This window comes from Mesocricetus auratus, unplaced genomic scaffold, assembly GCF_017639785.1.
Source record: "Mesocricetus auratus isolate SY011 unplaced genomic scaffold, BCM_Maur_2.0 Super-Scaffold_15014, whole genome shotgun sequence".
NCBI lineage: Eukaryota > Metazoa > Chordata > Mammalia > Rodentia > Cricetidae > Mesocricetus > Mesocricetus auratus.
The window spans coordinates 7,348,588-7,369,448 of record NW_024429186.1 but is presented as its reverse complement, the minus strand read 5'-3'; the positions used below and the strand labels follow the sequence as shown (position 1 = coordinate 7,369,448).

Genomic DNA, 20,861 nt, shown 5'->3' with positions numbered 1-20,861 from the left:
GGAGGCCTTGGAGCTGATGTTTCCCGGGGTCATGCCTTGCTCATCACCTGCCCTCTGGCCTCAGATGTCTCTACAGTTGCTCATCGGGTCAGCGCAGGACCGCTTCTGCTGCAACAGGAACGCGGTCAATGCAGTCTACGTGGCGGACCCCCGGCTGTCCTGACCCCACCCTCACAGCCTGGTCCCATCCCCGCCTCTTCTCACGTCCACACGCTCATCCTTGTGCTTGAACTTGTCCTCCTCTGCTCCCTGTGAACCCTGCTCTTTCCCTTCAAGCTCCCAGCAGCGTTTCTTCTGCCAAACTATGCCGGGCCTCTGGGTCGACGTGAGCACCCTCTCCTACGCTCCAGGATGTGTCTGTGCTGAATGAAGCAACGCATTGGCTTGACACTCGTTTTTATTGCTGGGGAGGAGCTCTGTTAAGTATTTTCATCCTGGGCTGGTGCTGGGCTCCCCAAGACAGGGATGTCCTTGCTGGGCTGGGAAGAATGAGGTCCCTGACCCCTAATTCAGGTGTGGTTTGGATAGAATGTGTAAGGAGGAAGGACTCACTGGTGTGTGGGGGTGTCTGTCAGGACAGAGGAGGCAGCAGGCCCGCGACTAGGAATGACTGAGCCGTAGCACTTCACGTGGGGAGTAGGAAAATGGTACTGCTACCATGGAGACAACGCACGCCTCCTCCCCAGACCTGAACCCTGAAAGCCACCCCAGCAACAGCATCCAGGGGCTGGTTGCTATGGAGATGTCATGAGAACGACCTGCTAATGTAAAAATGGGTTGTGGGGTTGGAATGACAGCAGTTCACAATGACTAGCAAGTACGGAAATAAATTACTTCAAATACTTTTAGGGGAAAACAAGAACAACAGCTTCCGTTTGGAGTGGGATGCGCAGGGTGCCAGGCTTCGGAAACAAGAACCTTCAGCCTGGGGAAACCCACAGTTCAGCCGGGAGACAAGACACTCTGAGCACATCCTCTGCATGCAGGAGGGAGGCCAACCACGCAGCAGAGCGTCCCAGCAGCCTTGACCTGTCTCTGCCTCGTGGGTGTCGAGGTGGGAATGTAAGTCGAATGGGACAGGCTGAAACCCTCCTGGAGAGGTGAGTGGAGGCAGCCGCCATGTACTGGGTCACACAGAGTGTCTGGGCGTGGGCCAGAGGGAGGAAAAATTGGGAGGCAGAGAGCACATGGTGACATCCCCACCTCCCTTCACGGAATGTCTGACCCTGGACATTCCAACCCTGAACGCTGCTTTTCCCCTGGTGAGAATGTGTGCTATACAGGAGGCCTTTGAACTGCCAGGAGAGTCATAAAAATAGGTGATGGCCAGGCCCAGTGGTGCAGGCCTGTAATCCCAGCTACTTGGGAGGCAGGGGCAGGAGGACCACGAGCTCCAGGTCAGGTGGGCCTATAGTATTTTTTCTTATACGTAGGAGAGATTTATATAAAGTGATGACGCTTGGCTATAAAGAAACACGTTTTATGAGAGGAATCTGGAAGCCATGTTTTCATCATAATCCATTAAAATTATACACGTACGTAATAAATGTGTAGCCTCCCTCTTTCAACTGTTTGGAAGCTAAGTGCAACCCCCCACATAAAAAGCCCAAACAAACATGTTTCTAGAGCACTCTTGGATCAAAGAGGAGATCGCAGAGTGTAATTACAGCCAGTCAGAAGGCAATAAGATCTTTTTTTTTTTTTTTTGGTTTTTTACAAGACAGGGTTTCTCTGTATTATTTTGGAGGCTGTTGGTCCAGCCCAGCCTCGAACTCACAGAGATCCGCCTGCCTCTGCCTCCCGAGTGCTGGGATTAAAGGCGTGCGCCACCACCGCCCGGCTGGCAATAAGATCTTATACTAACACCCGTGAAATGCCCAGACTAAAAGATATCCACCAAATACTCTTTAGAAGCCAGAAAACAATTGCCAGGGGAGATGTATTAAAAAATCAGGTTACAGCAGGTGATAGGGAGTAGATCAGAGCCGGATCCACAAACAGAAGCAGATAAGCCCCTCATCAGTCTGATTAAAAACCAGGGCCCTGGCTCAAACTATACCAATGCGTCACAGTCCCAACGCCCCAAATCACCAGTGCTGTCGAAAGAGCCCCATCAGTAAGTAGTGCCACAGCAAGTGGTGTCAACCGGGAATCTTATCGGACTGTTCACTAGTGGTCACACGGCAGCACCTGCCTCACAGGAACCCCACTTCCAGACTCCCAGTTTCCCACAATCCAACACGTTTGTCCTAGAGCACAAGCACTCATATGTCTGTGGAAAGAGCATGTCTTACTGAAAACAAGGAGTCGAGTCTGGCCAGGAGAATTGAACTGCCAGCTCTCCCGTTAGCATGCAAATGCAATGCAGTTCTAATTAGGATCCCAGTGGGCTGGTATTTTTCTTAGAATTAGGTGGGCTGGAGAGATGGCTCAGGGGTTAAGAGTACTGCCTGTTCTTCCAGAGGTCCTGAGTTCAATTCCCAGCAACCACATGGTGGCTCACAACCATCTGTAATGAGATCTGGCGCCCTCTTCTGGCCTACAGGCATACATGCAGGCAGAATACTGTATACATAATAAATAAATCTTTAAAAAGAAAAGAGTTAGGTGAAATTATCTTAGTCTGTATGGATGTGAGCTGCCTTCTGCAGCTGAGAATGGTGGACGTCTCCTGAAATCCATTTCCAGGGCCTGCCTTGCCAGTAAGCTTCTGTGGCACAGCCCTGAAGGCTTCTGCTGGTTTTGGTCTGTGCTACAAGCAGCCAAACATAGCTCCCATTTGGTATGGGATGCACTGAAAACAAAGGAAAGGATGGCATATCCAGCAGGCTGCGTGGGCGTCGGTCGTGATCAGGGGCCAACAGAAATGGAGACCTAGACAAGAGCAGCCGTTAACATCCGTTTCCAGGCTGTTTATTCAGATAGGCTGAAACTCAAAATCAGTCAAGCTCTACTCTCCAGAAAGAGATGGCACAAGCCTGTGATCTCAGAACTCAGGAGGCTGCAGCAGGGAAGCCCAAATTCAAGGCCAGCGTTCATTGGGCAAATGAACAGCGTGAGAGAAGTACAATAAATACATGACATGTGCAGCATCCTGAGCCCTTGGGGACATCGCTGTGCCCATCCCGAGGAAAACTGTTTCCCCCACTCTCAGCATTCCTGGGCTGCCTGAAGTCCTTCTAGGTGGAGACCTCATGATCTTTCCCTTCCCAGTTAGCTCGTCTGTTTGTTCTGTCCTCCTTTAGGGAGGAGCACTGTTGTTATCCATACCACGTGGCGGCCCTGAAAACATACAACGGAGAAGTCTGGGCTTGCATACTGAGGAATACATTCATACCTACCTACCTACCTACCTACGGCATACTTGTATAATACTACGTACATACATACATACATGTGGTGATAGATTATTTATGATTTATTAAAGCTTGCCTGAGGATTCAGAAAGCAAAGCCAGCCTCAAGCTATAGAGCTCAGGCAGTGGTGACACACACCTTTAATCCCAGCAGTCAGAAGCTAGGAGGTGGTGGTGCACACCCTTAATCCCAGGACTCAGGATTAAGAGGTAGACAGATCTCTGTGAGTTCAAGGCCTCCCAGATCGACGCAAGATTGATCCAGTCCTAAAGAGACACAGCTCACACAAAGATGCCATCAGTACCTGGGATCACACGCCTTTAACCCCAGCACTAGAGGGGTATAAAAGATAGGAGCGCGGTGGTCTTCAGTAGTCAGGATCAGGCGTTCATTCTCCAGCCACACTGAGGATCGGAAGACACTGAAGTCTCAGGATTCTCCAGCTCATGGAGGAGAGGCTTCAGCCTGAGGTTTGGTGGAACCAGGATCCCCTTTCAGTCTGAGGTAGAGTGAGAGCTAGTGGCCAGCTGCTTTGCTTTTCTGACTTTCAGCGTGAAGTTTGAACCCCAACATCTGTCTCTTATTTTTTCACGTTATTGTATTTTTCATGTTACACACACACACATGGTTGTAGCAACAGTTATGAAAAGACTCACAGACTTGGAAGAGAGTGAAGAAGGGACATGTGAAGGACTGGAGGGGGAAGGGAAAGGGGACATGATATAATTATTATGTTTCTCTATATCCCAGACATGCCATATATATGCACATGTACATATATGTATACTAAGTGACATTGAGATTTCAGTGCGGTCACAGTAGTCACACCCGTAATCCCAGCACTTGGGAGGTAGAGGCAGGTGACTCTCTGCATTCAAGGCCAGCCTGGTCAACATAGAGAGACTCTGTCTCAAAAATAAAATAAAATAATAAAGACCCCAACTATCTTGAGTATCCATTTTACCCTAGGGATTTCAAGTTAGCATAACGTTCACAATCCTCATCATGATACCATTCACGGTAGCCGTGATAGGATACTGAGTCAGCCCAGACGCCGGTCCACAAGAGCTGATAAGGGACGCTCGTTGTGCACTTGGGGATTTTCTCAATTGTAAAGAATAAAACTGAGCTTCCCCCCCCCTCCAGGAAAAATAGAAGAACTGGGAGATCATCATACCAAGGAAAACAAGCAGGCTCAGAAAGACAGACGCCGTCTGCTTTCTCTTGTGTGCAGAATCTGGGGCTTTAAAACATGGACGCACTCATAAGACATGAAATCGGAGTGGGGTCTGTGTATTTGCAGGGAGGAAGTGGTCTCTCAGGAGTCAGGGCAGGGGTAGGGGAGATGAGAGCAGCAGGGGTGGGGGATGGACTGTCAGTATGAGCAAGAACAAAAAGCTGTTTTGAGTGCTACATCTCTGTTTTCCAGAGAAGGGTAGGGCAGGCGGGCAGCGGAGTCTGTGCAAGCAAGCTCGTACGGGGCACCGCCCTCCGCAGAGTGGGCTACCAAAGCCAGGCAGGACCTGTGCCCATCAGGAGCCTCGCCCCAGAGACCAGGCAGCCACACTCCTCAGGGAGGAGCAGGTGGGAGACAGGGCCTGCCTTTAGGTGAGCAATTTGTTATGTTAGTATGTGGATTCCCAAATGCCACGTTAACCTAAATAGCGTAACATTAAAAGGCTCTTGACAACCTGCAATTAGGAAGCGGCATGCCAACGCGTACGCAATGTTCTCCCCTGAAATATTTTCCAGTGAGCTGCTTCTGCGCCTGTTAAAAGTCTGGGGAAGGGCTCCTTGTCACTCGGGGTTGGATCAGCACCGCCACCTAGTGCATGCGTCTCAGCACTGCAGGCAGCCAATACCTCAGACACCAATAACACCCCTTGAGCCCAGGGTGGACCTGCGACCCCGTGGAAGCATGAGTTTTGTGTGTATTTTGCCTGCATGTATATCCGTTCACCACATGCACAGTTGGTGATCTCAAAGGCCAGGAGAGTGGACAGCTGTGAGCTGCCATGCGGGTGCTGGGAATTGAACCTGGGTCCTTTGGAAGAGCAGCCAGTGCTCTTAACTATTGAACGTTGTCTCTAGACGTGGAAGCATGTCTATACAGAACTCATGGGTGTCTGACTACTTTTGTTTGGTACCGTTGCTTGCTAAAGTCCTAGGCTCATTTCCGTTGCTGTGATAAATTTACTGGTGAAAGGCCACTTGCAGGACAAAGGGGTTTATTTCCGTTTGTAATTCCTGATCACAGTCCAGGATTGTGGGGAAGTCAACTGCAGGTAGCTAGTCGCATTGCGTCCACAGAGCAGAGAGGAGTGAGTGCAGACACACTGCCTGCCTGCTTGCCGTGCTCAGCCTGGTTTCTCCATTCTATCTGCCTGGAGAATGTTGCCGCCCACAGTGGGCTGGGTCTCCCCACATCAGTCAGTGAAGACAATCCCCGGACACGCCCACAAACCAACCGATGTGGACAGTCCTCACTGAGTCTCTCTCCCCAGGGTATGTCAAGTTGACAATTCAAGGTAGTCACCGAGGCAGATATGAAATGAAAAAGCCAGTGTGAGCAGTCAATACAATGTCAGTTTCAATTGAATTGGAATCGACAGAGTTTCAGCATCGATGCTTGATTTGCTTTTCTCACTGTTGAGGCAAAGCTCCCAGTAAAAGAGCTTGAGGTCACGCGGCATCCACGGTCGGGAGGCGGAGGAGACGGATGCGGGCACTCAGCCTGCTGTCTCGGTTCTGTCCTGGACCCACATGGTGCCATCCACACTCAGGGTAGAGTCTCCTCCTTAGGTCAACCCTAGCTGGAAACTCCTTCACAGACGTGACAAAGGTTTGTCTCATCTGCGATTCTGGATCCTGTCTAACTGACAGTGTTATTCACTGTCGTCAGAGCCTGCAAGTCCCGCACTGTGGATGGCGCCTTCTGCACCTCCTCCTCTCAAGGCAGCAGGGTGTTCCTGTCCCCACAGATGTTTGTGGCCCTCAGAGCCTGTGTGGCCTCATGTGGCCACTCTGCTGAGGTGAGTTTGAGCAAAAGTGTAGGAGCCCACATGGGGCAGGTCCTGCCCGTGTTCCTTGGGGCCAAGCTGCTTTCCCTCAACAATGTTTCTTAAATCTGTCATCTTATTGTGCAAGTCAGTGTGTGTTCTTCTATAGGCCGTTGCGAAAGTGTCCCAGCGTTGCCATCCATTTCCTCCAGACGCATGCGTCACCCCCTCCTACATTTTGTCTGCTATGACTGCTAAAACTAGCCTGCACGGACCCGTTTTCATTTCTCCTGGGTAAGTGCCTGGAAGTTCGGGGTTCCTGGATCTAGGAGCAGAGGTAGTATAAGGGCATCAAAAGCCACCGCCTCCCTAAGTGTTACCAGCTTCAGCGGAAGCCACTCTGTGCTGCCCACAGCAGGCCAGAGCTGGAGCCCACCCTTGTCTCCCAGCATGCCCTGGGGGCCCTGCAGGAGGGCGGCTGCTGGCTGTGTACCTTTCTTCTTGCCTGCAGGGGCTTCTCAGAGTCAGTGGTACCTGGTTCCCAGCAGCCAGTCCTTCCCTGGGCCTCAGCTAGACTGTCCAGAGGGATCTGAGCGTCAGCCTGGGGTGGCAGAGGCTCAGTGGCTCGGGGTTGCCTGTGGGTGTTGTCTCCAGTCTCTGCCCACGTCTCTTCCTGCTCTTTTGTCCTGTCTTCTCTTCAGACAGAGTCTCCAAAAGTGGCTGAGGTTGGCCTGGGGTTTGCTTTGTAGGCGGGGCTGCCCATGAATTCTCTTCTTGCCTCAGCCTTCTAAGTTTTGGGGTAACAGGTGTGTACCACTATGCCCAGCCACTGTGTCTTCCTGTCTGCACTGTGTGTTAAGTTCCATAGCACATTTGGGGGTTTCTCTGTTTGAGATAGGATCTCACTGTGTAGCCCAGGCTATCCTAGAACTTGTGGTCATTCTGCCTCAGCTTCTTGAGTGATGGGACTGCAGGCGTGGGTTTTTATTGAGTTGTGGGAGCTATTTATTCACAGTTCAATCCCTATTAGATACATGTCTTGTGGGCATTTTTCACTTTTCTGATCTTGTTTGTTCATTTTTTTTTGGAAATCGTGTGAAAAACTACACAACATAAAAGTTACCACAGCAGCTATTTGAGTGGTGTGCGTGTGTGTGTATGTGCATGCAGGTACATGTATGTGTGTGAAGGTGCGCATGCCTGTGTGTCTATGTGTATGCAGGTATGTGTGTATGTGAAGGCACACATGAATGCGTGTATGTGTGTGCGTGCGGGTACATGTGTGAGTGTGGATGTGCAATTGCATGTGTGTGTGCCTGCGTGTGATTGTGGAGGTCAGGGAACAATCTCAGGCGTCACTCCCCAGCTGCTGCCCACATGGTGTCTGACACAAGGCCCTCGCCGCTTTGAACTTGCCTGCTTGGCTAGGTTGGCTGGCCAGCAAGCCCCAGGGACTGCCTGTCTGCTTCTCCACACTGGGGTTAGAAGCACGCACTCACCACCACCCCTGGCTCTTATTTTGCATTGCCTGGGGACTGAACTGCGGCTCCTGTGTTCACAAGTGCTCTCTTGGCCAAGCTGTGCCCCGGCCCGACTGTAGTTGTTAAATAGCAAGCGTACACATACGTGGGACTGTTGCACGCGCTCTTTCATGTATGTGAGTGTGCTTGTCTGTACCTGGGCATGTGAAGGGCAGAGGTTGGCATTGGCTGTCTCCTCGGCTACGTTCCGCATCACTTTATGAGACTCTGGACTTGAAACTCACTGTTGGCTCCACCTGCTAGCCTGTGTGGCTCTGGGGTCCACCCTTGTCCAGGTGATAGGGTCCTGCTGCTCTGCCCGGCGTTTACGTAAACGCTGACATCTGTGCTCAGGCTTCACTTCATCCACTAGCTCTCTCTCGTCCCAGAGCTTCTCCGTCTTTTGTGTCTGGAACTCTGAACCCGTTTAGCAGCCTCCTCCTCCCAGCCTGGCAAGCAACACTCCATTTCCTGTCTCTATAGCTTGGCTGTGATTGCCAATCAGCCCGTTTTTGTGCTGCTGTAACAGAATACCTGAGACTGGATGATTTATAAAGGAGAAAAACTTATTTTCAGAGACTGGAAGACTCAAGGCCTGGTATTTTGTGAGGACCAGTACCCTGCATCCAAGACAGTACCTTGAATACAGTATCTTTGTGTGGCAAAAGAGCAGAGGAACCAAACTCCCTCAGTGAAGTCCTTGTGTGACGGCATTATTCTGTGTGTGAGGGGGAGCCCTCATAACACCTCGCAGAGGCCACACAAGCCCGCGCTGTTCGCAGCAGACGCACGTCTGGGCGTCTCAAGGAACCCCGCTCTGTGTGTCTCCGTGACTGGCTTATTTCTCCTCTTTGTCCTAGGAGTTCACCCCTGTGTCACATGACAGGATCTCCTTCCTTTCCTGTGTCCAGGCCACAGGAGCATGTGTCTAGGGTTGCATATGTGCTGCTTCTCGCAATGGTGCTTGCTGCGTGGCTGTGTGTCCCACAGGGGACCACCCAGGCAGCTTCCCATGGAGCCCTCTGCCTTGCGGTTCCACCAACGGTGCAGGCCAGGCTTCGGGTCCTTTTCCTTGTTGGTTTTTTTTTTTTTTTTTGGTTTTTATGAGACAGGGTTTCTCTGTATTGTTTTGGTGGCTGTCGGTCCAGCCCGGCCTCGAACTCACAGAGATCTGCCTGCCTCTGCCTCCCGAGTGCTGGGATTAAAGGCGTGTGCCACCACCGCCCGGCCTTTTCCTTGTTTTATAGTACCTTTTGGGTGGGGTGGGGTGGGGCGGGGCGTGAGGCGTTACCTCCTTGAGGTTTTTCACGCCACAGTGCACATGCGGAGGTCATTCCTTTCTCTTCTTCCATCGTTTCGTGGGTTCTGGGCTGGAACTTCTGTCTTTATCATGTGTATGTGTGTGCCTGAGTGCATGTGTGTGCACCATATGTGTCCAGTGCTCATGGAGGCCAGAAATAGGCACGGGATTCCTTGGAGCTGGAGTGACAGGTGGTCATGAGATATCTGATGTTGGTCCTGGGAACTGAACCCAGGTCCTCTGGGGAGCAGCGAGTGCTTTTAACCACTGAGACATCTCTGAAGCTCCAGACCCCTCCCCCTCCCCCTGCTTCTGCCTCTTATTTTTAATGTCTTTGTGTACATATGTGTGTGTGTTATTTTTTTCCTTTTTAAAATTTGAGGTCGGGTCCCTCTATGTAGCCCGAGCTGGCCTACATTTCACTATACAGGCTTAGTGGTGGTTTTAGTGAGGGGAAGCTTGGTGTTTTTGATGGCTTGTTTTGTTGAGTTGGAATTTTTGTAGCTGGTGCTTAGAGTCTACTCACTAAGACAACAGGGCCACAAACAAGCCCTTCTTTGTGTTTTTCTGGAAACTGTGTAACTTCAGCGTTTTTCTCTTGGGTTTGTAAGCTCTTGTGCTAGTGCCCGTGGGGAGGGGGTGATGGCTGAGATTGGGTTTGTTTTTCTCTACTGCCGGAGACTGCTGAGTGGTGTGTGGGTGCTGTGACACCCCTGTGGCGCCCAGAACTGTTGAGTTCTGAGGCTGCGGGGCTGCCAGGCTGGGGCCGCAGTTGCTGTTTTCTCTGGGACTGCTCATTGCTGAAGAGACAGTGACTCACAGAAGACCACGCTGACCTCCAGGTGAAGCTGGAACCCACGCCTGACCCACCTGGATCAGCGGCTGTCTCAGAGTGCCGTGCCCATGTCACATGGGGCAGGCTCCAGCTGAGCGGGTGGCCCGAGCCCACCCACTTCCGTCCTCCGGGTGAGTGGCCCATCCTGATGTGAGAGCACCTCCCTCACTCCCCCAAAGGATGCTCTGAGGTCTGCTGCACAGCTGGGAACTGACTTCACCACAGACCTTCAGCCGAAGAGGCTCAGGTCTCCCTGGGCCCCAAGACCCTCCCTGTACCTAGATCGCTCAGTTCTGTCTGTCTGTCTTTCTGTCTGTCTGTCCCCCAGCCCCATGCTTCAGGCTGCTCCCTCTTCTTTTACACTTGTGACCTTGCCCACTCCCCTGCCAGCCCTCCCTGCCGGTGCTCATGGTTCCACGAGGCCCATGCCTCTGTTCCCTGGCTTGCCCACCCGAGAGGCACCAAGCATCTGCTTCAGCACCATCTCAAGGGTCCTTGGAGCGTCATTCCTAAGGGGCCCACAGAATCCCCGGTGGTCACCACAGAGGCTGTCACAGTGGAAGGCAAGAGAGACAGCCACAGCTTGGAGGACGGTGCATGTACTGGTGAGGCCCGTTCCCAGGGCTTCTCTGCACCAACGGCCGTGGAGGAACACTAGCATGTTGTGTGGTTACATGTCTTGTGAAGTCTTCCTTCATCTGCGTGGTACAGCTCACCACAGCTGCTGTGAGGTCCCCTAGGTGGAATGACACCCTGTGGACAGTGGCCTGCCCTGTGAGGCCATCAGTGGTGCAGGAGCCCCCTGTGCTTCTCCCTGCCCATCTGCTGCCACGGGGTACGTAGGGGTCTCGTACAAATACTTCTTAGCGTCTCCTGACAGCTCCAGCCCAACTCTGAACTCGATGCAGTTTACTGTTAGGGCAGAAGCACCCTCAAAGCAAACAAAGACCTGCCGGCGAGCCAGGCCCTCGGATGAAACATTCTTACAAGTTAAGCTTCAGTAGAGACCTGGCTGTGAATTGTAGCAACTTTCGGTGGGCTCTGCTTGGACGACCATATTTAGCCAGTCAGGATCTGGCTCTGTCCACCTGGTGCCCTGTAAGTTTGTCCTCTTTCCTGCCTTGGCCTCTGAGACACCACTACGCTTCACCCGTGGACAGGAATGGACAGGGATTCAGTCTTGTGGCAGTTCCCAGTCCCCAGACATGGAGACCACCCACCATTTCAGAGACCCGCTGCTCCTGAAGTCGGGAAGAGCTGTGATGCTTCTCAGCCCTGCAGGCTTGCTCTACAAGGGCTGGCCCTTGTTTGGCACCGGAAGCCCTCTGAGAAGTTTGGACATAACACTCCCCAGAGCTGCCGATCGGCTGGCTCTGAAATGGACGGCTCCTGTTTGGCATCCCAAGGCCTCAGAGAGCTTTGCGCAACAGTATTTCCGGGAGTTGAATCAGCTCTCGGCTAGCATCCTGCAGCTACGGTGAACTAAAACCTGTTACGTTTCAATCCCGTGTAGCAATTTGTTTTTATCCCATTTCCAGTTTGTCCCCACTGATTACACAGCGTCTCCCGTTTGTAAAATCTCTGTCTGCCCGCCACATTCTTGGAGAAGGTTGGGACAAGGACCCAGTTGGGGACAGGTTTCCTGCAACTGTCTCACAACTGGAAGGCCAGCTGCAATGTTCCTGGGTCCTGGCTCGCCCCTCACAATGGGCCCAGCCATCGGGGAAAGCTGTCTTTTATTCAACGCGGAGACGACAGCTTCTCCCTGTGAGCCATGGTGTGCCAGCCCCGGTGCTAGAGTAGCGGCTCTTCGTCTTGGTTTGTGTCAGCAGCCTCCGGAGGGTGTGCCGCCACGAGGGTGGCTGGTCTCCTGCTATTTCCACAAGCTCCTGGTATTTATTGCTGCTGGGTCAAGGGCTACAGTTTAAGGACTATGCTCTGGAGAAGGCAGTATAAAACCAAAGTGGGCAGTGACGGAGGGAGCGGGCAGGGCAGGACCCAGGACTTAGTCTCCAGCACGAGTATTCAGAGGTGGGGCATTTGAGAGGTGACTGAGTCCTGACAGTGCTAGCCTTCAGGGAAAAAATGGCTTCACTCGTGGTTTCACAGGGGACGGGTTTGGAAGAAGGGGCTTTATCATAAGCGTTCTCTGGGGCGGGCTGTAGGGGTGTTGCTCATGATACAGCACTTACTCAATATTTACACAGCATGCCTCATACCAGCACCACAAGTAAGCATGTGTTTGCGCTACCCCGTGTCCCTCCCCTTCTGTACCAACAGGCTTTGAGCAGCTTTGTACCCACAATGCTCCTTGTTGTGTTGTTTGGCCTAAAAGTAACAGCCCACCAGCTGTGGACTGAAACCTTGGAAACCGTGAGCCTATGTCCTCCTTTAAGGTGACTTCCTTGGGTATTATTTTACAGTGACAGAGAATTAACTAACTCGGGGTCATTAGCTGCCTGGGTTTTCTTAACTTAGCAACAGCCTTGTCTAGAGCCTGCCCAGCTCAGAAGCTGAGAGCTGCAGCGTTAGGACCAGCAGTGTCTCCCTCCGGAAGCACTCAAGCACTTGTGTGGATGGCTTTAGTGCTTGCCCCGGAACTGTTGGGAGGCTGGAGGAATATTTAATGGGCAGGGCTGAGTGGAAGGAGCTTAATCATGATGGGCATGTCCTTGAGGGGAACAGTGTGTCCCGACCCACCCCCCGGTCTGCTTCTTCTCATAGGCTGTCATGAGGCGAACGAACAGACCTGCTCTGTGAGGCACCGCCCTGTGATGTTCTGCCTGACACAGGCTCCCTAGCAAACCAGAGACCAAAGCCTACAGCATCGTGAGCCAAAATAACCCTTTCCTTCTGTGTTTTTCTTTCATCAAAATTTTCCTTTTTACCTTCTTTTCTTTCTCTCTTTTCTTTTTTCTTTTTTTGGAGACAGAGCTTGCTGTGTAGCCCTGGCTGCCCTGGAATTCACTGTGTAGACCAGGCTGGCCTCAACTCACAGAGAACGGCCTACCTCTGCTCCCGCACTGCCCGCAGTGCTGAGATTAAAGGCATAGCCAGTCTGGCTTTGTTGAGACTGGGTCTCATTATGTAGCCTAGCTTGAACTTGAGTTTCTGATCTTCCTTCCTTACAAGTTGATTTTCTTTAGTCTTTTGTCACAGTAGGGAAAACTGACTGACAATCAAACCAGGTCGATTCTTCCCTCACATTCCGAGTTTCGGCACACCTTCCTGTCACCCCCGATGCTCACATCCCTCTCAACTACAAAGGTCCCCCAACTACTTGCCGTGGCTCCCGGGACCCCCACCCTCTGCTCACCCTTTTATCTGCCTCCCCCACAGCAGCAGAAGCCAATCACACGAAGGCTCTAGAGTGTCCCTAATGTCCCTCCTTAGCCGGTGTGGCCTTAGCCGGTGACCACATTCTGAGTTTCCCTGCATCCCTGGTGTGGACATTATGTGGACAATAGTTAGGGGTTCTATTACTGTAAGAAACACCACGGCGGGAGGGAAGGGCTTATTTGGTTCCACAACCCAGTCTGTCATCAAAGGCAGTCAGGGCAGGGACTCCAGACAGGAACCTAGAGGCAGGAGCTGAAGCAGAAGCCATGTACGGATGCTGCTTGTTCCTCGTGGCTTCCTTGGCCTCTTGCTTGTGGCACCCAGGACCTCCTGCCCCAGAGTGGTACCACCCACAGTGGGCTGGGCCCTCCCTCATCAAGCTATCAAAAAAATGCCGACAGACCAATGTTATGGAAGCATGTTTTCAGCTGAGAGTCCTCAAATGACGCTAGCTTGTGCCAAGCTGACAAAACCCCTCCACAGCTCGTCTCTAGCCTTAGATCTGGGTACCGCTCTCACCGTCTGGCTCGTTTGTCCTCTGCCGTATCTGCCCTGACTGTGCCATCATGGCTGCTTTTCATGGAGACCTTAGCCACCTGTGGAAGCATCACCATCTCCTTCATGTCCTCTTGCTTACAACCGTCACCGTCCCCTCTAAAGCGTTTTATCTATCACTATTCTGTCACCAGAGGGCAAATTCAAGAAGGACAAGAGCTGTGTCCCCAGAACAGGAACTCAAAGACATCTGACCAAGTCAGAGGACGCCGCAGCAGGAAGTGGACGCAGGGGATGAGAGCAGACCTGTGGAGCGGTGGCCGCTGTGGCCCTGGTTCCTGCGTGGGTTTAACTTCTGAGCTGGGGTATCAGCGGAGATGGCCTGCTCCACAAAGCCAGCGTGCTAGCAGGGTGGGGCACATCCTGTGTGACAGATCAGTGTGTCAGGTCTCCAGGGCTGCTATCATGGGTTAGGTTTGGGTGCCCAAATTCCTAGAAATGCCAAGGTACCAAGGACACAGTAAGAGGTCATGCCCCTCAGAGAGATTCCACAAGACTCTGAACCTGCTGCCACTGAGATGATGATGATGATTTGAGACAGGGTTTCTCTGTGTAGCCCTAGCTGTCTTAGAACTGGCTCTTATACACCAGGCTGGCTGGCCTGGAACTCACAGAGATCCGCCTGCCTCTGCCTCCCAAGTGCTGGGATTAAAGGCGTGTGCCAGCACCACCCGGCTGCCACTGGGATCTTGAACTGTTTTAGGTAGGAGAACAAATCCCATCATCTCATCTTGAGATAGCCTCACCTCTGACTAAGGCAGTCTAGAAGAGACATTCCTGGGGACAGCGCCTTCTGAAGGGCTGGGTCTGCTCCAAGTCCAGGAGTATAGTGGGTGGGCTGTCTCTGCATCAGGGTTTCAACAACTCTTAGGAGCCTGCAGTTGTGGCTCCCTGGCCGCCTGGTACCTCTGGATCACAAGTGAGTGCCGGTGCCCTGTGAAACTGCCTAGCTCAGCTTGGCCCTAAGAAACTCAGGGAGTCTGTGCAGAGGGTCTAGACCGCAATGCTGGGGCCCCAGAGGAGTAGGGGCTGCCTGGGCAGGAGAATGACCCTAACCGGGCATTCTGGAAGTCTTTGGCCTCCGAACTAGGTGAGGCAAACCCAGAAACCCCGCCCCGCCCCACTCATGAGGCCCCACCCCCTATGGGTTCAGCAGACATCCTTCCTGCACTCTACAAGTGTCCCGCTCCCTACTTTGAAGGCGACTCCTCCTCCACCCTGAGGTCCAGCCCCTGCCTCGGATCTTCAGCCCACACCAACCAGAACAGCCCCAGGCCTCCAGTAAGCCCCACCCTGAAGGCCCTGAGGCTTCCCTGGCTCACTGAGGAGTTCGCCGTCCCAGCCATGGCTCGCGCTGCGGGACGTGAGCGGCGGCTGCTGGCCATCTACACTGGCGGCACCATCGGCATGAGGAGCGAGGGCGGCGGTGAGTCAGCGTACCCGCGCCCTAGGCAGAGCGGTCTCCGGGCCTGGCCACCCGGAGCTCCGAGGCTGTCTTGCGGGGTGGGAGGTGGGGGGCGGGGGATGACGCTTCCTCCGGTGGTTGAGTGTCTGTCTGAAGTCCTGTGGAAGGGGTGAGGGGCATGGTAATTCTTCCAGACCTGAAGCGCCCTGAAGCCACGGGACACAAGGACAGAGGCGGGAACTGGGAAGATTGCTCTGTTCTGTGTCCAGGGCTATGGGAAGGATGCTGGAACATTCCACACCCTCTAGCCGGTGAAAGAAAGCCCCCAGGGGAGGGACACAGGCAGAGCCGCTTGCCTGCTCTCTCCCTGCAGAGAACTCTTAGTTTTCCCAAGGTAAGGGCCAAGCGGGACTGTCCTCCAGGAGCTTGGGCACTAGGGGCAGGGTCATCTAGGCTGTTGGAAGACCCGTCCTCAGACCCATCCTGTTGCCTCTGGTTGGGGCGCCCCGGTGAATGCCTTTGAGGACACCCCAGTAGCAGGTAGGAGCATGGCCAGTTTGCTTGACCTTCACTGGAGCGATGGAGAAGTAAGACACCCATTAAGGAGCTGAGCCCCAGGGGGTTGGCTGCTGCCAGCGGGCCTCGGGCACAGTGTACCCGCTGGGTCGTGTTGGGGGCTGTTTTGAGAGGGCTCCTGTGAGAACACGGGCTCCTGGAAGGAGTGGCGGCTAGACAGGAGAATGTGTGTCCAGAGGAGGACAGAAGTGTGAGGGGAATGAGGGAGGAACCCAGTGCACCGCTCAGAACGTTCTAGAGCAGAGACTGGACCCATGCGCTTGGCCTTGTCCCACAACTCTTCCCACCTGCCCTCCAGGCTTGACGATGGGTGGTTTCGGTCCTGTTGAACTCAACCAAGGGACAGTAGACTGTGCCACAGTCCCGCCTGTGGTGGCATTGTGCCCCATGCCCCCCTTCCCCGGGTGCTCTTAGAGGGGGCAAGGGCATGGTGGGTCTGGAAAGTGGATTTTCAGATGGGCAAAGATCTTCTAGACCCTCAGGAGTCTGCTCCATGCTCTGGGGTCTGCAAGTGCAGGGAAGAGATGAGACTAGAAGCCCCTTCCTTGGGAGGGCAGGCACTCTACGCTGAGCTCAGGGGGGCCAGCAGCCTTCAGAGCCCTGGCAGAGGTGCAGGCAGCTCCCGTGACGGTGCCTTCTGGCTTGAAGCTGAGGGCTCTGCTCCCCAGACAGCTGCTTCCCGAAAAGCTAGCCCAGGCCTTCGTGGGACCCCACAGCCCGCAGCCACTGACCCTTTCCCTCTTCAGAACTTTAGGGAACCCTGGGCTTAGTCCCCTGGGGACAAGGGAGAGCTAGAAAAGGGGTCTGGCCTTTGATGACCCCCCAACAGGGTCTGCGCACGTGAATGAGTAGCCAGTGCTGGGACTTGGAGCCTCGACACCACCTGTCGTCCTTCAGTCACACAGATGTGAATTGGCACCTCGATTTTCTTTAAAGAGGAAAGGTTTCCAGGAATGGGGCAGAACCCAAGGCATGGGAAGTTGGGGATTAACCTAACCCAGAAACCCGAGGCTCAGGCATGCCCCAGTCCTCTGTGTGCCCCGCTGTGGGGGTTGCTGAACTGTGGGCTGCAGGCCCTGCCTGCCCTGTACGGCCCCACTGGCATGAATGATTAACCAGCTTGGCCCTGCTTATATGGGTCCTGGCCCCTGGTGAGTGGGAGGGGTGGCTTCCTTTACAGAGAAGTTGTTTAGATTGTCACTTTTGGAACAGCTCATGTGCCTGCTGGTAAACAGTGTCCAACACTGTGTGACGCGTCCTGCCAGGGTAGGAGAGGACAGAGGTGACAACACGGCTCACCTCTTAGTCAACCCTTTCAGGGTTCTGTGAAGATGTCACAAGTCAAAAAACAACATGAGTCCAATGACCCCAAGCCTGGACCCAGGTGTGTGTTGGTGATACCTGGGCACCCGAGGACGTCCTGTGTTGGCTAGGGTACCTCTTGCCTGCTGCCCTTGGGGGCCATTGCTTCCTACCACCACAGGGGGCTAAGCTTTGCACAGAGTAGCCAAGGTGGCCCCTTGCCTAGGGCCCCAGCCGTAGAGTCTTGTTAGTTAGGGTGATGCCCAGTGTGTCAGTTGCACGGGTCACAGGGTGGTCCCAGGCAGGGTGGCACTCAGCATCTCGGGGCTGTGTGCTTTGGGGGTGCCCTCAGCACATTCTCACCTAAAGCACCGTGGTGGAACCCAGACAGATGCTTTCAGCGGGCAGCTCCGTCATCCTTGGCTGTTTCCATGACACATTTTTTTCTCTAGGACCTTGTCACATGATACCAAGTTTGTTGGCGGCACACGCCTTTAATCCCAGCGCTCGGGAGGCAGAGGCAGGCGGATCTCTGTGAGTTCAAGGCCAGCCTGGTCTACAGAGTGAGATCAAGGACAGCCTCTAAAACAATACAGAGAAACCCTGTCTCGAAAAACCAAAAAAAAAAAAAGAGGGGGGGAGAGTTTATCCTTCTCTTGGCTGGTTTTGATGCTTTCCAGGTGCCAGCCTTCAAGGCGGGGCTCTCAATCCGTACCCCCTCAATCCAGCCCATTCTTACCTCACTGCAGTGTGCCATGTGTCCCCAGGAGCCATCGCCCATGTTCAAAGGAAGGGTTTTGCCTTGCAGATGTGTCCATCAACCCCTAAGCCTAAGTGCACCCCCATCTCACCTTCCCTGTAGGTGAACTGCCAGGTTTCTATGGAAACGCTGGTGCCATCTGCTGCCAGGGGAACTCAGGTGGACAGTAGAGGTCTCGGTGTCCCAAGGCTGCCAAGCAACCAGCATCAGAAGCCTCGGGGTCCGTCCCTCTTCCTCGAGACAAAGTTAAAGTCTCAAGGCCATGACAGGGAGCTCCTCCTGCTCCTCCACCTTCTGGTGGCTGCCATGGTCCGTAGTTTGTGACCACAGTCCTCCTGTCTCTAACGAGACACCTCTAGTCTGTATGCTGCATTGTCAGGTGACACCCTCTCTGAGTGTATCACTCTCCTGCCTACCTGTTCTTACGAGGACATGCGGGCGACCCTTAGAGCTACCTGGAAAATCTAGCATCCTCTGCCCTCACAGGATGTTTGATACACTCATACCTCCAAAAACTGGGTCACAAAAGACAAGTGACACAGGTTCGTGGACTAGGATCCTGGGTGGCCCTGGAGGCCCATGTAGCTGGACTGAACACACAGGGTTCCTCTGTTTTCTGAACTCTGTCCATGGGACATTTCCACAAGTGACAGCTACACCAGCAAGCAGCAGCAGCAAACTACACCCAAGAAGTTTTAGGGGCTCTGTGCCAGGACTGGGGGTGCCTATTGAACCTGGGGGCATGCAGTGGTGAGGAACAGCTTTGTCAGCTCCAAAGTCTTCAGGGCTCATGGCCTGCACCTGGGAGACATGGACGCCCATCTGATTTGTGTTTTACTTGTGACCATGTTCTCAAGAACCAGATCTAGCCAGCAGCAGCCAAAGGCTGGCAGGCAGCCACTGGAGCCCCAGGCTAGCTGGGTAGGGGAGATGGGGGTGATGCTGCTAAGGGAAGGGGGCTGCCAGGGGACCTGGGGCTAGCCAGAGTGCTGAAGTGGCCCTATCCTTATACTCACCCCAAGAAACAGGATGTAGCAAGAGTATACTTGGGGAAGGCGGGCCCCTGTTAAATGGTAGCCAGGATGCTTACCATGGCTGGTGGCATCAGGCGGATGCAGGCATCAAACCTGCGTGGGGTCTGGTACTCCTCTGAGGCCAGCAGGTGTGCGAGCTGCGTAAGGGGAGGCCGCAGGGCCTCGTCCTCACCTTGGAGCTCCTCAGCGCCAGCCGCACACTCTGGGGTGGGTTGCTGGCGGCTTGACTCAGGCGCGGTGTGGGGAAGGAATGTCTGCCGGTGTCACTCCCCACTGACCCTGGCCAGAGACAGGGGATCCTCCCCAGGGTCCTCAGAAGTGTCATGCACTCACTTGTAAGCCTGGGCCTCGTGGCAAAGGGACTCTACGGATAGGATCAGAGAAGAGGCAGAGGGGGCCTGGCTTTGGAGACGGGGCACAGGGTCACAGTTGGGAATGAGCCGGGTGGACAAACATCCTTATGCCTACAGCGTGTGGAGCTGGCTCCTGTAGTCAGGGCTTGGCTGCAGAACCTCTGGGAGTAGACATTGCACGCCCATCCGACGCTGGGAAATGATGACCGGGCGGTTAAAGGCAATAGTGATACGGCAACAGGAAAGGTTCAGGCGGCAGAGTTCATGGCTGTGACCTGGTGACCCCCAGGACTGACCCACCTCTGCCTCCTCCTGAGGTCTCACGTGCTTCTCGGAGGGACCCTTGTGTCTTCACTGGTGTGCCCAAGGACCAGTGAGGGGAGGAGGAGGTTACCCAGTCTGCCCAAGGTCACAGAGCCAGTAGAGGGCAGCACAGAGCAACAGCTGGGGCTTGTTTTCTGCCGGGCAGTAGTGCCCTTTGGGGTGTCCTAGACGCAGGGTTCACAGTGTTCTCTTAGAGCCAGGCTTCTGACATGACTACTGCTGCAGACTGGGTTGGGACACGTGTGTGTTTGGCTCGGCTGTTTAGGGGGCAGGGGAGGGGGCCTGAGCTGGACATTGAGGTTGTACACAATCCATGCCCTCTGGGAGCACTTGAGCTGGTCAGGGGCTTATGGAAAGGGCACTGTGGCCTAGGCACCAGAGATGACTTCCTGGAGGAGTTGCCGCAGGCTAGGCCTTGAAGTACCTACTAGATAAGGGAGTGTGTGTGTGTGTGTGTGTGAGTGTGTGTGAGTGTGTGTGTGTGAGTGTATGTGTGTGTGAGTGTGTGTGTGTGTGAGTGTATGTGTGTGAGTGTATGTGTGTGAGTGTATGTGTGTGAGTGTATGTGAGTGTGTGTGAGTGTATGTGTGTGTGTGAGTGTGTGTGAGTGTATGTGTGTGAGTGTGTGTGAGTGTATGTGTGTGAGTGTGTGTGAGTGTGTGTGAGTGTATGTGTGTGTGTGAGTGTGTGTGAGTGTATGTGTGTGTGAGTGTGTGTGAGTGTATGTGTGTGTGAGTGTGTGAGTGTATGTGTGTGAGTGTGTGTGTGAGTGTGTGTGTGAGTGTGTGAGTGTGTGTGAGTGTGTGTGAGTGTATGTATGTGTGAGTGTGTGTGTGAGTGTGTGTGTGAGTGTGTGTGTGAGTGTGTGTGAGTGTGTGTGTGTGAGTGTGTGTGAGTGTGTGTGTGAGTGTGTGTGAGTGTGTGTGAGTGTGTGTGAGTGTGTGTGTGAGTGTGTGTGTGTGAGTGTGTGTGTGTGAGTGTGTGTGTGTGTGTAGGGGTAGACTTGTGAGTGTACATGGCAGTCACTGAGTCAAATCCCGGAGAGGACCTGGCCCCGAGGACCCCTTGGTACTGTGTACAGACATATTTGGTACAAGCAGAGGCAGGGCCGGGTCGAGTGATGCTTAGCGCTTCTGGGACCCTCCGGGTTTGAGACTGGGACTCAATCAGGAGTCAGCTCCAGGGCACGATGCCAAAGCTTCC

The 20,861-nt window shown here is 53.7% G+C and overlaps 1 protein-coding gene across 7 annotated transcripts in view; it reads left to right on the top strand.

The window, feature by feature from the left end:
* The first annotated feature begins 803 nt into the window (after positions 1–803).
* Aspg (asparaginase) overlaps positions 804–20,861 on the top strand; it is a 35,977-nt gene continuing 15,919 nt past the window's right edge. Inside the window, exons 1-3 of one of the 7 annotated variants that reach the window (XM_040742374.1) lie at positions 6,535–6,649; positions 10,018–12,406; positions 12,735–15,330. In XM_040742374.1, coding sequence (XP_040598308.1) covers positions 15,048–15,330 — 283 coding nt within the window. In that variant the 5' untranslated portion in view covers positions 6,535–6,649; positions 10,018–12,406; positions 12,735–15,047. Of the gene's footprint in view, positions 1,101–6,534; positions 6,650–9,499; positions 15,331–20,861 lie in introns of those variants that run through there. The other 6 variants (XM_040742376.1, XM_040742372.1, XM_040742375.1 and 3 more) reach the window with 6 other exon arrangements.